Genomic DNA, 17,850 nt, shown 5'->3' with positions numbered 1-17,850 from the left:
ACAAGTGACATGAATTCTGTTAGAATACCTTTATCTCATTGCAAAGTACTTCAAAAAACTATACAGACTCACGGCCATTCTGGACAAAAGAACAAAGCCAAAGGACTTGCTCTGGTTTCCACCATTTAGGCACACATCTGAAAACACCAGGAGGTGGGGGACAAAGAAATAAGACTGGAATGTGAAAGGACAAAAGCAGAGGACCAGATCCATTCTATTTCTGCAAAATGAACAACATTTCACACAAAGCATGAAACACAGATAGCTTTGAAATGTTAAATGAAAAGCTTCTGCCCTACCTCAATCTGTGCAGAAGGTGGATTATCAAAATGGTTTAGAATTCGAACTGTCAACAGCCGGACCTATTCCAAGCAGAAGCATATGTCAGGCAATATAAACTGACACATACACACCTACAGAGAGGTTAATGTCTGGTACAGCACACTGATTTCACTAGGCTCATCTTGGAGCTGAGAAACAGATGAATTCCTCTAGTCTGGAAGGCAATTAGAAGTGAATGCATTATGCTCCTGCCCTAATTTAGCTCTAGGGAAGAGGCAAGGCTGACAGGGAACCTCTGTTAACTCATGCCCCATTGACACAGGTCTAAGCAGACACTATGGAAGGAATAGCTTTACACAGCCTCATGCTTCTCCTTTCAGACTTTATCATTTAACTAAGATTACTTATGTTTTATTGTTAAAATACTAATTACTTTGCATGTGCTCAAAACAGCAGATTACCTTGGAAACACCAGTGGAAATATTAGGATGCAATTTCTCAAACAAGTCCATTAGGTTCTTTTGGGAAAGGGGCTCCTGGCAGCCACATAATGCCAGCCTCGTGTAATAGAGATCAGCCAACAGCAATGCAGAGGGGTCTGAAGGGAAAGTGCTGAAACAATGGATGATTTTATTAGCACACAGAAAGCACTGCAACAACACTGGTATTTAAAAACAAGGCAGTAGTGATAACTACAACATTAAGGGAAAATTCCATGATTTCAGACTCTGCTTGCACCAGCAGGCCAGTGAAATTAAATTTCACCAGCACAATGACTTGTAGCTGTAAAACCCATGAGAGGCCAAGAGGCATGAGATCCCTCCTTTGAGTCAATCAGGCTTGTCAAGCTGAGACTTGCATGCTGGACACACAGCTGCAGAAAATAAACCTGCATAGGTCACACCAGGGCCTCTGCTACTGCCCAGGTGCTCAGTCAATATCAACTTCAACAGAAGAGAAATAATCTAGGCATAGGTGAGACCCCAGGAATCCTGTCTGCTCACAGAGAAACCTCCTTCTGCTACCTCACATCCCTTGCTCCAAGCAGGTTTCACAGCCCCTGCCCAGAGCTGACAGGAAAGCATTAAGCTAAAGCTCATTGCCAATAATTCCTGTCTGATCTGGGCAAGCTGTTTTATTTCTATCATGCCTCAGACATGAGCACCCTAATTTCCTAAATGAACAGGATGTTTTGAAGCTCAAGCCACCAAAGACTTGGAGATGCTAGAGAGAGCATTCAGCTCTCTCCCTGTACCTCCAGCCAGAGAGTTTTCTGTTCTAATTATAAGTTAAATAGAGTCAAAATAAATAAAATGGAGTATACAAAATCTCCTCCCATTGTGGAGCAAGCACAAACATATCCATATCCCAACACCAGGAGCAAACTCAGGCTTTTGACACAGCTCAGAAAGTGCCGCTCCTGTCTCTTTTATCATTATAATGTAACACAGAATCACTAAGTGTAGCATTCCAAAGCAAAACTAGAACCAGTGTAGCACTCCAACATAAAACTAGAACCAACTTTTTTGACACACTACCCTGCAGCTAAGAAAGCATCAGCTTGCAGAGAAAATGTCATTGAACAGGAACTACATCTACCTAGTTCTCCAGAAAAAGTGCCTACAACTTTGCTCCATTACATAACCACAATACTGAAGCAATGCTCCAGCACAACAGAACGGGCAGCACACAAAGAAGCATTTAACCAGCTCTTATATAAAGGCAAAGTCAAATTTTTGCCCTACCAAGGAAAACCATGAAGCACCACAGAACCAGCAGAGTTTACTTACGTCACCAAGCTCTTGACACGCTCCACAGGTAACAAATTGAGTACTTCAGCAGATTCCACCAAACTAAGTAGAGTACTTACAGCTTGGCAGGCCACAAACAGGTTTCCTGGAGCAGAGAAAGAACAAGAACATCTTGTAAATTTACTCAGCTCTCAGTGACTTGCGCTTGTATGGTGCATGCCCATCCTGAAAAGGCTGGAGTTAGAGAAATAAGGTTGTATGTGGATCCCAGAACTGGCATGTGTATTTTCTAACCATAACACATAAAAGAAGTGCCTCCTCCAGCAAGCCAGCACTGAAAGCTGTGACAGCTCCCAGTTTGCATGTTTCCATCACACCCACATGTGCAGAAAGCAGGGATCTGGAGCTAAGCACTGTGGCAGGAGTTGCAGACAGCACTCTGCTAAAAAAGGAAGAAATGCTGCCAAATTGATATGAATGTAGCAAAAGCAAAGCAAAAATGCATACTGATGCCACCACCACACAGGTGTCTTTAAACTCTGGAACTTTGGCAATGCACTACTGTGTAAGATCTTTAAAGCTGTCCCATGAGTATATGACTGAGTATATATTAGTGAATGAGTGGTGGGTTTGCTGAATTTTGTCTCCTTTCTAAACCTTTCAGACTCCTTTCGAGATGAAGGGTTTCCCAGAAGCACAAGATAGCCAATGCCCTGCCAGGCAAGAAAGGGCAATTCCTTTCCCATCACACTTCTAAGTCAGCAAATAGGTTGCTTTAAAAAAAAAAAAAAAGTAATTCCCCTCCTTTGTCTATTTCCAGGTTGAAAAAAACTGTTCCCAAACCAGGCAAATGAAAGAAAGTTTTTAAAAGATTTAACTGTCTTACATGCTGCCAATGGAAAAGAAAGGGAAGTGAGCATTCATATCCTTATTATTCCTCTGCAAACATTCCTCTATTCTAAGTTGCTTAATTCCCCAGGTATGTGATTTCCCAGATCTTGCTAATAATTAATCTCCATAAGGATCTCCTCAAAGAGAGAAGAAACATCAAGTAATGACAGGAGGAAACTTTCTGCATCTATCTGCATAGTGTAAGGACAGTTCCCAGGCTGCAATCTGCATGGCCTTTGGTAGCAGTATGCCCATGCTGGACAAAGACAGCAGCTCCCACCTCACTACAGACACATCTGTGTGATCAATAAGGAAAGCACTTCCATACTGGCCCTGAAGAGCTGCCAGAGATAACTTGCTGTTGCTCTGACCCAGTTTTCAATCCTGTTTCCTTGCACTCCACAGCAACCAGAACACCAAAACCACCCAGTTCTGGAACGTGCACTTTGGCTCACGGCTCAGAGGGCAGGAAGGTCAAATAGAGTACAGGGCTGGGAGCCTTGCACAAGCAGTGAGAGAAGACTGAAGTCCTAGCAGAAGATGAAGGAACTGCAGGAATCATGGAGGTGGAAAGAATGCCAGGGGATGAAAAAAGTATCCAGGAACACTAGTTTGGGGGAAGGGTGAAGAAAAACAAGCAAGTAAGTATAACATGGGTAACAGAAGGCATGAGTACAGGACTGAGGATGCATTTACTTTTCTTTTCCCTTATGAAAAAAGGAAGAAATAGCAATGTGCCTCTGGCATGCACACAGAGCCTGAGCAGTGCTGCTACTACTGCCAGCAAAGATGAGACCAAACAAAAAAATTCTAAATATTCCTTTTTTAGGCTAAGTACATTACCAATAAAACAATCATGACAGCAAGAAAAACCTGCAAATATGATAAAAGAAAGACCTAAATGCTTGACAAAGCTTCTTTAAAGAAGAAGAAGCAATAGACCTGATTGGCGGATACATTTAGGAATATTACCAAAGGCATTATAAATGGAAAATGACAGACAGCCCTTACAAACAAAGGAACAATGAACACTCAACCTGGAGCATTCTAAAAATTGTTTATAGTTTGCCACAAGGTCAAATACTTTCTAGCTCTCTGAGTAACTGCCCTGCTCTATGCAGGCTCAGTTAATTTTTTTTTTCTGGCCAGAGAGGGAAGACAACCAACGACCATCACTTCCTGGAGAAAAGATTGGTGGTGTCACTTGGGTCAGTAGAGGCAATTTTCTTCATAGCATCTAGTATGTAGCTCTGTTTTAGATTTGTGCTGGAAACTGTTGATAACAGAAGGATGTTTCTGTTAGCAGTGAGTAGCACTCACACAGCACCAAGGGCTTTCCTGCTCCCTTCCTGCTTCTCACCCCACTCCACCAGTGGGGAGGCTGGAGGTACACAAGGCATTGGGAGGGGTGTTGTCATTTAACTCCAGCCAGCCACCAAACCCTCTGCAGCCACTTGCCCACTCCCCCACCAGCAGGATCAGGGAGAGAATCAGAAGGGTAAAAGCTAGAAAACTTGTGGGTTGAGATAAAGCAAAAATGCCATGCACATAAGCAAAAGAGAACAAGGACCTGCCTCCCATGGGCAGGCAGATGTTCATCCATCTCCAGGAGAGCAGGGCCCCATCACATGTAGTGGTGACTTGGGAAGACAAATGCCACCACTTCAAACATCCCCTCCCTTCCTCCTCCTTCCCCACAATTTATATACTGAGCATGAAGTGATAAGGCCTGGAGTATCCCTTTGGTCAGTTGGGGTCACCTGTCCTGACTGTGCCTCCTCCCAGCCTGCCATGTACCCTTAGCCTCCTTGCCAGCATGGCACCATGAAAAGCAGAAAAGGCCTTGGCAGCAGCAGTAGGCTCAGTAGTAACAAAAACAACTCTGTATTATCAACCCTGTATTCAGCACAAATCCAGAACACAGCCCATACCAGCCACCATGATGAAAACTAACTCTACTAGTGGAACACAGCTGGGACAGCTGACCCCACTGATCAAAGAGATATCTCCTTCATACAGCACCATGCTCAGCATTTAAAACAGGGGAAGAAGAAGGCATGGCATTTGTCTTCCCATGTAACTGTTATGAAAGCCCTGCTTTCCTGGGGATAGCTGAACACGTGCCTGCCCTTGGGAAGTGGTGAATGAATTCCTTGTTTTGCTTCACCTGCATGCATGGCTTTTGCTTTACCTGTTAAACTATCTATATCTCAACCCTTGAGTTTTCTCCCTTTTTATCCTTCTGATGCTCTCCCCTCATCCCTGTTGAGTAAGCAAGCAGCTGTGCTGGCTGAGGTTAAGATACAACACTTCTTTCTGGTACCCAACATGGGGCTTGCAAGGTTAGAAGAAACAGCAGTGTGCCTCTGGCACACATAGAGCCTGAGCAGTGCAAGGCTGCAATGTGCTAGACTGAAGCCTGATTGATAGCTGTTATTGCTGCTTAGATATTAATATTAATTAGCAAGCTTCTGTGCCTGCCAAAAGGCTTGCTTGTCTTCCTGTATATTAGCAGCCACTGCTTATTAGTGACTGCTTTTTGCTTTGACAGCTGTAGTGCTGTACTGCTTAGCACCCTTCTCTGTACCTGGGAACATTTTGCTAACAGCCAGGGCAGTGCTGCTCTTTTTGTCCTGTACCAGCCAGGCTGGAACTCCAGAGTGAACTTGAGTCAATTGGATTGTGACCTGTGGACGAGTCCACACAGGAGCAGGACATCCCAAAGCATCTCTGGCTGTGGCTAAGTCCATGACAAAGGAGGTACATCTCAAAGCAACGATGGCTTTAGTTATGTCTATGCTGCAGCAGGTGTACCTCTGAAGGAATTGTGACCCAAGGGTAAATCCATGCTGGAGAAAGTACACCTGAAGCATCTGTGCCTGTGGGTAAGTACATGCTGCAGCAGGTACACCGTGAATCCTCACCAGCTATGCATGAGGTCATGCTGGAGCACCTCAAAGTGTGTGGCCACAGACAAGTTCAAGACAGAGCAGGTACACTCCTGAGGGAGAGCAGCCATGGGCAAGGCCACATTTGGAGCAGGTGTATCTCTGAAGGCACTGTGGCCCACGGATAAGGCTGCCCTGGAACAGGTGCACCCCAAAACACCTGTGGTGCTGGGGAAGTCTACACCACAGCAGGTATACCCCAGGAGAAACTGGGACTCATAGGTAAGACTCCACTTGGAGCAAGTACTCCCCTAACAAGACTGTGGGTAAATTCAAACCCAAGCAGGGGCAAGGAGAAGAGCTCACTGCAATGTTAAGCCCTGTGGCCTAGCCAAAAGGGACTGGGGTGGAGATTATAACAGATACAACTTTAAATTGTTGCAACCCATTTCAGTTGCTTGTTGAAGGGTTTGTTGCATGCTGTAGGAATTACTATAGCACCCAAACCTATGGAAGACAAGCTTTAGAAGAAGCAGTGCAAGTGCAGCAGTGAATTAACATGAGCTGGCTCTGGTGGCAAACAATTCCACTCAAGACACCAACTCTCCTGTCCTGAGTGACCACCATAACAGATGGAACCCAGATTCATGGATTAAATGAACTCAGCAGATATTCTGTGAACATTTTACAGGGGTGGTCCACAGACTAAGGGAATGAAATTATATCAAAGGATGGGAGGGGAAGAGGTGGATAATGAGGTTGCATTGGATAGGGTGGTACCTGAGTATGACATAAATGGTATTAAATAACAGGCAGAGAACGTGCTGGTTTTGGCTGGGATAGAGCTGAGTTTCTGCATAGCAGCTGGTGTGAGGCCCTTGGATTTGTGCTGAAAATGGTGTTGACAACACAGGGATGTTTTTGTTATCAGTGTGCAGCATTCACAAAGCATCAAGGCCTTTTCTGCTTTTCATACCAGCCCACTAGTGAGTGGGCAGGGAGCACATGAGGAGCTGGGAGGGAACACATCCAGGACAGCTGACCCCAACTGAGCAAAGGTATTTCAAACCATATGGTCATGCTCAGCAGATAAAGTGGGGAATGTTTGATTGATAGTGTTTATCTTCCCAAGTCACCATTATGCATGGCAGAGCCCTGCTTTCCTTGAAGTTTCCTGCCCACCCATGGGAAGTGGTAATTAATTCCTTGTTTTGCTTTGCCTCTATGTGTACCTTTTGCTTTACCTATTAAGCTGCCTTCACCTCAGCCCACAAACTTTCCCACTTTTGCTATTCTGATTCTCTGCCCCATCCCACTGGGCAAGTAGGAGCAGGTGAGCAGCTGTGTGGGGCTTAGTTGCCACCTGGGGTTAAACTACCACAGTCTTTTTTAGCACCCAACATGGAGCTCAAAGGGTTTGAGACAATGATATTTAATTGCAGTTTATAGCTGTCATTGATGAGTAGCTATTAACTAACAGATGCTAATGTCCTAAACTTTGCACTACAGGTTTGAATTGGAGCTTATGAGTCAATAGTCTCTCCTTCACTTGACAGCTTCAGCCTGAATTTAATTTAGTCAGATTCCCTCCCTCTTTTTTTTTTCTTACTTTCTTCTTTTCCTTCCCAATTACCTCTGTCTTTCACGATGCAGGACATCTGTCACCCCATCATTATTATGAACAGCAAATGTTCCTCCATTGTATCCTGAAGGTGGTTTCCTCCCAAGCTTTGCTCTTCTAGTTTAAGTCAAGCTGGTAATTTTGGATACAATGCTACCACTATTCATTTTCATGCTTTGTGCAATCAGAAAAACTGCTTTTATTTTTTTGTATATCAACAAAAAGCAAATAAACAGGAAGTAACTGTAACTGACCTTTGCAGAGGCTTCCTTTGTCAATGGCTGTGAAGAGAGAGTCTATAAAACTCGTCACATGAGGCAGAATGTCATCTTTGTTCATTGGTCTGCTCAAAATAAACGCGAAGACTTTTATTTCTGTTCCACTGACACCTACATATAAAAGCTTTCTATCCCATTTATCTCTATTCAATTACAGGTAGCTCATTCCAAGTTTGAAAACAGCAGCAAAATGTTTTTGCTATTTCTGACTCACAATTTAAGATGTAGCATTCACTGCATCTCCTTTCTAACTAGTCCTTCAATACTTACTGAAAAAAATACTGTTGAGAGAGGATAGTGCTTAAAACACAAAAACTGAAATGTGTCAAGAACATCTCTATACATTAAAGCACCAAATTTAGTGAGTAGGCAATCAAGAAGCTGATATTCTATTCCCGGCTTTACTGTTGACTCCCAGAATTTCCATGCAGCACTTGTTTTTGTCTTCTAACCCCAATTTCCTGAGCCTAGCACTAGCACTTACTGTCCTTTCCTTAGTAAAGTGATTTCTTACAGAAAGAGAGCTAACAGGCAGTAAGAAAGTAGACAGTACTACAGAAATACATGAACAGTACCTTAGAATATCCCTTACCTAATATGTGGTAGTACAACCAAGGCAACCCAAGACTGTGAAAGGTCAGTGATGTCTTCCTTCTCTGGTAAATGCATTAAAGACAGTACGTGATCCAACACTGGTACTCCTGCCTTTCCTCCTTGTCTTTTACTTGTTTGTTGCCTTGTATTAGAGCTAAAAATAAACCAAAAATTTTTAGTAATTCACCACTGCATATCAGAGATTGTTCCTTTTCCTCCTATAATATTCAAAATTATGTTGTTTACTTCGAGCAAAAAGGACTTGAATAACACGAGAGTTTTTTTCTTCTAAATGTTCTCTACTGCACAAAACATCATCTAGTCATGTTGAGGAGCACAAAATATGGCCCACAAGAAATGTCAGCTCTTCATTTCAAGTTCAAATAATATTTCTAGAAGAAAAGACACTGGTTCTCAGTTGGACACCCTCACAACTGGGACATACAGACTCCAGGAACACTTGAGAGTCATCTCTATAACTGCTGTTAATAAACCATGATAACATTGACATAGATAGAAAACAATCAGTGAAGTAAAAGTTTTGGGACTTAAATGGAATCACAAGGTGAGCCCAAATCAAGCCTATCTGCAGGCTGAAAGGGTTGACACCATACTGGAACATATGAACAGGACTCCTTCACACTCCATGCACAGCAATCTTTCCATTCCACCCAGTGCTTGCAAGATCACAGTCAGAAGGCTGCATAGGCTTCACTTCAAGAAATACAGAAGCTCATAAAAAGCCAGCAATAAGAATTATTAGAGGCTTAAGAAAATACATTTATGAGATAAACCTCAAGGAATTAGGATTGTTGGTCCAGAGAAAGAAGATCTTAGACATGTCTGATGATGAAAGCCTGCTATTTCTAAAAGCTTGATGCAAAGAGTAAGAAATATTCTGCTCTTTATGTTTCCAGCAGATAAGATAAGCAGCAAGGGATTTAAACTGCTGTAAAGAAGGTTGAAATTATACACTGAGGACTGGGGGAAAAACCCCTAACAACCCCAGAAAAAACCCAAAAGCCAAAAAGCCCAAATAAATAAAAAAACACCTGTGTAAGTATAAAGATATCAAAGTACTGGCACAGGCTGCCAGAGGCAGCTCAGAAATCTCCAGAATTGGAGTATTTAAAAACTAGGTAGGAGATGGAGTATGCAACTCTTGAGATGTCTCCTGACTGTAATTTACACCACTGACATTCCAAGAGCACAAAAAACCAGTCCAAGCAGGACCAAGGTCCTTGCAGCTCTGTGCTCCAAACCACTGAAAAAATAGAGAGATCAAGAAACAAAGAAAACAAGGGAAGAAAACCAAATTTAATCATTTTGACTCAACTTTCTGTTCCCAAAACCTCAGTGCTTCCACTACTATTAAATAAAAATAGGAAAAAAACCACACAGAGTAGACTGCTTAAAGGAAAAAACAGACCTTACATAAAAGGCAATACAAAGTCAAAAGTTTTGAATTAGCTGAGTTAAAATTGTTAGAAAAATCACTATCATTAGATTAGCAATGGTCATTCTGTGCTTCAGTGGTTACCCCTAATTCTCTAAAGAGGCTCCAGGGAAAGCAACCACTTCATTGCAACCATACTAGGTTTGCAACTAAAAGCAGACAAGCTGTGCCAGCACAGTGCTGCTTCTGGATTAATTACATGTCCTTTGATATCCAGCTGTGCTCTATGGCAAGACTATTGTACTGCTGCCAAGAAAGCTCCTGGACAAGACCTATGCATACAGGGAAGAAAGCTGGGGCACAGGCAGGAGGTTAGCAATGATGAGAAGCTGAATTGCTGCACTCACTATGAAGATTAACTGCCAAGGGATGCAGTTTGCATGATAGTGTAACAGATGCCCATCATCTGTGCACCACAACACTGTTTCTATCAGTGACCACCTTTCCAAAGCAGTATCTCTTCCCATATGATTTCAAAAAGGAAAGTGATGTCCTGCTATATCATTTGGTTTGCAAATCTGCCAGCAATGCTGCCATTTTACACAACTCCAGCAAACACTGGAGGGCAACTTTTATGTGCTCTGCACTGCCTTCAGGCCTAGAGCCACACAGACACATCTAGCGTTCCCTAAACTTGACAAGTCTCACCTGACAGATGCTTCAGTGAAGACAAGAGGATACTTTTCAAATGCCATTGAACCAATGGTAGGAGGCTCTGCTTTCACCAAAATGAGTTTAGCCAGCATTGCCACGGCCTCATCCTTTGCAATGGCATCTGTGCCAGAGAAGCAATGTTCAATGTATTCTAGAAAGCATGGGAGAAAATGCTGAAGAGAAAAAAAAAAAGAAAAAAAAGAAAATAAGTCAGAGATTGGAAAGTCTTTTAATCATCATCAAATCCACAAAAACCTCTTGACACTAACCACAGGGAAATCCAAATGATCACAAATAAGCCAGGACAGCATTGGACTTAGCAGTTCTGGGGCCCCTAGATAAGAGCAAGGACTGTAATTTAATGCAAAAACTCATTTTGCACCAAATCCAGTCTTATCAGGACATTCCAGATTCTTGACTTGGCTTTCACCTCCCATTCCATTTAATTAATTTGATTCCTCCCAGATCACCACTTATACGGCTCATTCTTCATTTCCACTTGGTTTCTCCAGAACTCACTCTCTTCCTCCCATCCACAACACACTCACCCTCTTAACAAGCTTCTTTTTGTGAACAGATACTTATCACCTTCTCCAGCTCTAAGAACCCTTAACAACTTTAACACAATAGCACAAGTAACCTCTTTCCTCTTATCAGATCATAACAGAAGTTTAAATAAACATCATGTCAATACACAACAATCCTTCAGCATTCAAGGCAAGTAAGTATATGTGGATTCTCCAGTTCCCTTTAGCAACAAAAATAAACATAATGCACAATCACTTCCACCTACCCTCTCAAATTGCTTCATTGTAAACATCGCTTCAGAGAAGTCCAAAAGAAAATGCCGTTCAAATTTACTTGCAAATACCTGCAAAATACAAGTGAAAGATTGCAGAATGAGAGACATTTCATACACATGGGACATGTTTTCTGGTATACAAATCAAGCATTCTTTGAACTCTTGAGATACTCCGCCTTGCCCTCTTGCTAATTCCAGCACACAGAGCAGCATTGTTTCCAAGTGACAATTCAGGTACAGAAATGCACAGTCCTTTTTGACAAACCTTACTGACACAACCCTATTTGACAAACACTGCTGGATCCTACTGTCTCTGTGCAAAGACAACTGAGCTATCTCTTCAGTGTGATGTGGAAAATAGAAGCTGAAAGTTCTAGGACTGCAGCACAGACACAGTAACTGTTAGGAAAAAGCTTAGGCCCAAAACATATTTCAACTCGGCATTTTTTCTGTGTACCAGGCTGCAGAAAGTTTACTACCTCATGGGCAGAGCAAACCTCTGTGCTTTTGAAGGATCCAAAACAGAACAGTCCTTTGAGATACCCAGGATCAGTACTCCTCAAAGCCAAGACAAAAGACACACCCACATCTCTCTTTCCCAGACCCTTCAGAACACAAGGACAGCTTTAAGCCTCCTCCAGTTTAATAGAAGCCCACAGAAATATCCTCAAATGTTTGAAGAAGTCTGCTGAGCAAAACTGGCCTCATGCCACAGGCAAAACCAATCTTACTTCAGCAGACCAGATGAAATTTGATCTTCTTTAAACAATTGCAAGTCTTGCTTTCCCCTTGTAAATCGTGCAGCATTTTTATTTGAAATATTTTTTTACACATACTACAACTATGGTCCACACTGTTAATTGCAAAGTTATAACTTACTGCAACGTGAAAACTAAAGAATCAGACTCCATAGTATAATCTCCTGTTGATCTTTGCAACACTACATTTGATAGGAATGTATGCAGCTAATAATGTCAATGCTCCAGGAGCAAAGGTAGTACTGAAATATGCTTACCCCTATACTTTCTAAATCAGAACTGCACTTGTGTGAACCTTGTTCACAAGGCTAAGGCATGCTCATTAAATGCTTGGAAACTTAATGAATTTATTTTTTTTCACTAAGTTTGACTCAGTGATCTGCTTTATCACCATAGGCAGGATGCATTCCTTCACTGCCCTCCTTCCTTTGTCTAGAGGCTGCAGGTGTTTGAATTAGAGCCTGGATTTCATTGCAATGATGTCTGCCATGGTGACACTGCTATACTGACAGCCTGTGCAAGACTGTCAGGTAATCTCAACAACTCATCAGACTTTATTTAAGGCATTGGGCAGGTTCTTCATTATCTGTGCAAAAAGGCTGAAGGGAACCTTATAGCATATTTCCTAGCCTGAAATAGAATGTCCAGAAATCACCCTGCTGTAGGGAATTTGAAGACTGGGATTTGTTGTGTATGCAGCAATCCTTGTTACCTTCTGAATAGCTTCCTTGGTCAAAGAATCTGGCAACAAAACATTTTCCGCCAGCAGGAATGCAGAAATGGCATTCAGCAGCATCTTGCAGCAAGATGATGAGAGATATGGTGTCTGTAACATTTTTATTAAAACCTGAAATGAAAAGAGAGAACTCATATTTGTCCACGAAGATAATCATTATCTGGTCTGAATGGCCTGGACAGTCCCTGGACCAGGAGGGCCAGAGAGTTCTAAGCTTCAGCCCACAGAAACAAATCCTAATAGCCCCACTGAAGTTTGAAGGCCCTAAATCTAGCCTAATGGGGTCAAATGTATATGAATCTGGCAGAACTGCTCTATACCACTGACACGGGGGGGATCTCCTCCACAGTGGCAGGAACAGACTCTACAAGCAGTAGCCCATTTTCCCCACTGCTCATTTAAAGCTGGGCTACACCAGCATTACCATACAGAGGTAAAATCTCACCGGATCAGAGAGGTAGCATTACTCAAAATATATGTATGTCTCTGTTCACTCAAATCCCAAGGCCAGTGATGCATCAGAAATATGTATGGATGCTTCAGCTGGCCACACTCTTTCATATTCAAACAATACTTCTCTGACACATCTAAGTGCCAGTCTGACCTACCTGACAGACATCTTCAGGCAGTGAGATTTTAGATCCATTTGCATGTTCCACTAAGATCAGATAAGCTTGCAGAATCCTTTCCATTTGCTCTGAAGCCACAGAGCAGTTGACCTTCGTTATTTTCCTCTGCAAATCTAGGAGTGACTCCTGTTTAAATAAAATATGGAACTTAAATGCTTCAGATAAATGAACAGACTCTGTTTCACTTACTGCTATTTGAAAGACATTCTGAAGAATCAGTATCTCAGCTGCCCAACAAACTATTACTGGCTCTTTCATACATATTCCACAAATTAAACTGTGCAGAAACACTGTGAAATTTCCCTTAGGTAAAAACACATCCCAGATTCCTTGGACAGAAACACAAGGAACTCCTAAAATGAGGGTTCCCAAAAAGGCTGACACTTGGCATACACAGTAGGAAATAGAAATATTGAGTTCAACACCCCCAATGGTTTGGAAGCACCCAGCTTTCACTGGAATTACCAGAATGTAAGTACTTTTACACTTTATGCATAATTTTGCTAATGTGGATGCTGAGAGATTACTCATAACATTTACATTCTACATCAAAAACCCCTACCCTTGATCCAACAAATTGAACCCAATTTAGACAGCTATCACAGACTACATGAATACTTCCCTCTGAGCAAGATATCCCTGTGCATCCATCATTTCCCAGGGTAAAAGAAAAAAGACTCATTAAAACTAAAAGGAAATAAGTCACAAATTTCCAAGATTTTGTAACAATTGCAGATGCTGCGCCAAAGAAACCTCAGAGATACAAAATATTCAGAGATAAACAAATCTGTAGCTAATGACAGTCAGGTTAAAACTGCTTATCATATTGAGTGAGGCTAGAGGAACAGGATGGGATTTTCTAGGAAACTGGTTAGTCACAGGAAAGCAGTCTCAAGAAAGAACCAATAGGAGTTATTTACCCATGCTGGAAGGACTACCCTAAAAAAGCTCATGTGAATCATTTCCTGCAGTTTCCCATTTCATCCCTCTCAGGAGCACAACTGGCAGAGTCTGCTGTCAGTTGTAAGAGGCTTCAATCCCCCTTAGCAAATCTTTGCAAATTTTAAAATATTGGTCAGGTAAGTAAAACACACTGCTATGCTGTGTCATTGCTGATTATTCTACATCACCCTGATCCAACACAGCACAGCCCACAGCACTCAGCTGTACTCCTTCAAACCAGAGTGTAACCCCCAAGCAGCAACAGAGGAACATCCTGACTGAAAACATTCTGATTTTCAGTACTTGGCTGCAAGGCTCAAACTTGGATTTGCAGGTTTAACCCAACTCTTTGCCTTAAAAAGATCTGAAGGGCAAAAAGCTTCCCTTTTACTGTCATAAAATGGTTTTGAACCAACAATAGTTCAGCAACATAAAACAAGCACTACATTCCAGCAAGGGTTCTGCAATGTGTGCAAAGGCAGATGTACAAACCATCCTTGCCCAGCCATAGGACTGAGTTCCAAGTCTCACCTGCAGTAGCTCCCTTCTCAGTCACAAAACAGCCACCAGGGTAACTCTGAGCTTAGAAAAGAAGGGTGGAATTTTTCCCATGACTCTGTATTTTATGTTTCCAAAGCAGATAAAACTCCATTTCTGGTCCAGTAAAACACAAACACTTTCCTCAATAAGTGCAGAATTTTTTCTCAGTCACTCATGAATAAAAAAATAACAGTAAGAAGAAAAATAATCAGTGTACCTCCAGGCACTTGAAGACAATGTCAAAATGCTCCTTATGGATATGCACTGCAGCTGATCTGATCATTTGCTTGAAGGCTTCTCCAACAGCTACCCATGGTAGCTCAATTTCTTCTTCGGTCATAGGCCCCAGCTTCACCAGAATTAACTTCATAGCCTGCACAGGAAAAGAGTATATTGTGTTCTTACACTCAGAAAATAAATCTAGCAATCCTATAACTAATTAGTGCAAGGTATTGCTTAAATATTCCAGTGATCTCAATTCTTTTTAGAGTTGAGAAAAAAAATAGGCTATCACCTAAAATCTGAACTATGAGCAAGAAGTGTGATTTCAGCATACAGGAATACTGAAGAGGAATTATGTAAAACAACCTTCCTGTCTCCAAAAATATTCTTAGTACGCTTTCAGATTCTACCAGGTAATTACCAACAGGCTTCTCACCAAGGAGCCACTGAGGTGAAGGAGAAAAGACCCCTGGTTTCAGTGAGCACTGCCTAAGGCCCATTACAGTGACAGCTAAAGCAGCAATCTTGTCTTTACCGTCTCTGCACAGGAGTGGAACATGTTTCGAACACCCTTGCACATCTCAAAAAGCAGCTGTCCTACACCTTCCACCTTTTCAGGGTGCTCCCCCAGGTCACGGAGCATTAAATTGAAGAGTTCATTTTTATCAGAAACCTACAAAACATAAGGAGAAAAAACCATTATCTTCTATTCAGAGCTGCCAGATGGACAACCAAAAGGCTCCACAGCACCATGCTGTTCTCCTAGTCCTGCCTTCCCACAACAGCTCAAACTCATTATTTCTGTGACCACACAAGGAAATTCAAAGAATAAATCTGATCAGCTATTCAGTCAGTACATCTCCCACAACCCCAGAATGTATACAGGTCTGCTGAGGTCACTGCAGCTGAAATATATGGGTTTCATTCTTCTCATGCACATTTAAACACATGCATAAATGCACTGTTAAACTGGTCACAACTGAAATGAAAAAGTCCCTGTGCTGATGAGAAAAAGACATGAATCAGCTGAACACAGAATCCAGTAGTCCAAAACTAGAACCACACTTGAGAATACTGCAGGACTTCTGGTCCAATATTGTAAACACCTCAGTTTCTGAGGATTTAACTTAAAGTTCAGAAATTTCCAAAAACAACCAAGCAAATGAACATGCTTTATTAAGTTCTCTCAACTTAAGACAAAAATGAGGATACTCAAACTCGCTAGCCAGTCTAAGGAATCCTGGCTTTTGTATGTTTTACCTAAAGAAAACCCAACAATTAACACTCCCTTTCCTTACTTCCTGAAAGCTGCTGTCTGATCTTGGCAGGTCTTCCTGGGAATGTTACATACAGTGATCTTCAGGAGTGGAAAAACGTCATAAGAATTTCAGTTCTATAAGGGCCCTTAAGTATTTGTGAAAAAGCCAGCAGGTAAATGTGCTTAAACAAATCCAAGCCTCCCTTCAGCAGGATTACCTTACTATTTCTAGTCATTTTAGATAAACCAATGACAAGCATTTGGTTTAATGTCTCTAAACAGAGAGTGCTAAGGCCTCTATTTGCCACCACTGACATAGAATGCATAACATTCTCAGTATGACAAAAAAAAAAACATCAAACAACCCAACAAAATGACAAAAAAATGACAACTCAAGACACACTGTATGCCAGTTCAGGCTCTGATAACCTTCCTCTGGAGAAAATTTAACATTGCACATTGAGTCCAAAAACCATCTCAAAATGAAGATAGCATCAAAGTACAAACATCCCACTTACCTTTCTCATTAGAAAGACAAAACTTTCAGCAGCAAAGTTTCTGATGTGGAGTTTGTGGTGAGCCAGCAGGGTGCTGTACAGGCTACAAAGACACAAAATAACCCATTGTCTTAGGGGCAACGCAAGAATTGCCATCAGCTGGTTAAAAATATTGTCTCCAGTTTACATTACCACTTTTTACCAACACTAATAACCTGTCCAATACCATCCCTCATCTAGATTCCTTTCCACTCTCCCTGCATAAAGAACAAGAGTTTTGCAAAGGAGGTCAAATGACAGTGCCAAGCAAATTAAGCCACAATCAGAAATACCTTTCACATCTGGAGATCTACACAGATACAACTGCAGCAGCAAGATTTACAAGTTATATGTTTAGCAGCAATAAGTGAATGAAAGTTGATTTATATGCCAGATTTGTATTTCAGTTGAGCCAACAGGCTCTCCGGTACACTTAAAAGTTTTGAAAGATTCAGTTTGCAAGGCTGACAAATATTTGCAGTTTGCTGGTATCAGTAACAGTGGCAGATGGCTCATCACAGGTTCATTGCTGAGGGAGTGGTGCCTCAGATTCTCTCAAATTGAGCAGATAATTTTTCAATATGTTCGACAGCTTAGCCTGGGCTGGGGAGAAAATCTGTAACCAGTTTTTTACTCCATCTGTTCCAAACTGAAATTAGGAGGAAGAAACATGGAACCACTGTCTATGTCAAAAGGAAGAGCCCAGCTAAACCAGCAATTTAAGACTGAACAAGTAGTCACATTGGGTCAGGCCACATGCTCAGTCTACAGCAGCTGCCAAAAGCAGATACTTGGGAAAGGTTTAAAAACACAAGCACATACAAAATCAGCCTCCAAGCATCTGAAGCTCAGGAACTCCCCAAGGCCAGAAGTCCCTGCATTTGGTAACTGCCTGGAGCTTGGCCAGTTCTTCTCTGAGAAAAGCTGAGAAAGCATGCTAAAAAGTATACTGAAGCATTAATCCATGTATTTGTGTGGCATCTACACTTCTACAGCTTCTAGTAGCTGCTGA

The 17,850-nt window shown here is 41.8% G+C and overlaps 1 protein-coding gene across 2 annotated transcripts in view; it reads right to left on the bottom strand.

Annotated features, from left to right (window-relative positions):
• Window positions 1-17,850, bottom strand: part of UTP20 (UTP20 small subunit processome component) — a 63,362-nt gene that overhangs the window by 42,487 nt on the left and 3,025 nt on the right. For both annotated transcript variants that reach the window (XM_050969705.1, XM_009086631.4), the window contains exons 6-17: window positions 16,821-16,902; window positions 15,580-15,717; window positions 15,040-15,195; window positions 13,320-13,466; window positions 12,688-12,822; window positions 11,209-11,286; window positions 10,410-10,588; window positions 8,304-8,459; window positions 7,688-7,776; window positions 2,073-2,178; window positions 744-894; window positions 300-362 (exon numbers count right to left, since the gene is read on the bottom strand). In XM_050969705.1, the coding sequence (XP_050825662.1) occupies window positions 300-362; window positions 744-894; window positions 2,073-2,178; window positions 7,688-7,776; window positions 8,304-8,459; window positions 10,410-10,588; window positions 11,209-11,286; window positions 12,688-12,822; window positions 13,320-13,466; window positions 15,040-15,195; window positions 15,580-15,717; window positions 16,821-16,902 (1,480 nt within the window). The remainder of the gene's footprint in view (window positions 1-299; window positions 363-743; window positions 895-2,072; window positions 2,179-7,687; window positions 7,777-8,303; window positions 8,460-10,409; window positions 10,589-11,208; window positions 11,287-12,687; window positions 12,823-13,319; window positions 13,467-15,039; window positions 15,196-15,579; window positions 15,718-16,820; window positions 16,903-17,850) is intronic.

Source organism: Serinus canaria, chromosome 1A, assembly GCF_022539315.1.
Source record: "Serinus canaria isolate serCan28SL12 chromosome 1A, serCan2020, whole genome shotgun sequence".
Taxonomy (NCBI): domain Eukaryota; kingdom Metazoa; phylum Chordata; class Aves; order Passeriformes; family Fringillidae; genus Serinus; species Serinus canaria.
Note: the sequence above shows the minus strand (reverse complement) of the source record. Positions and strands in the feature narration are given on the sequence as shown.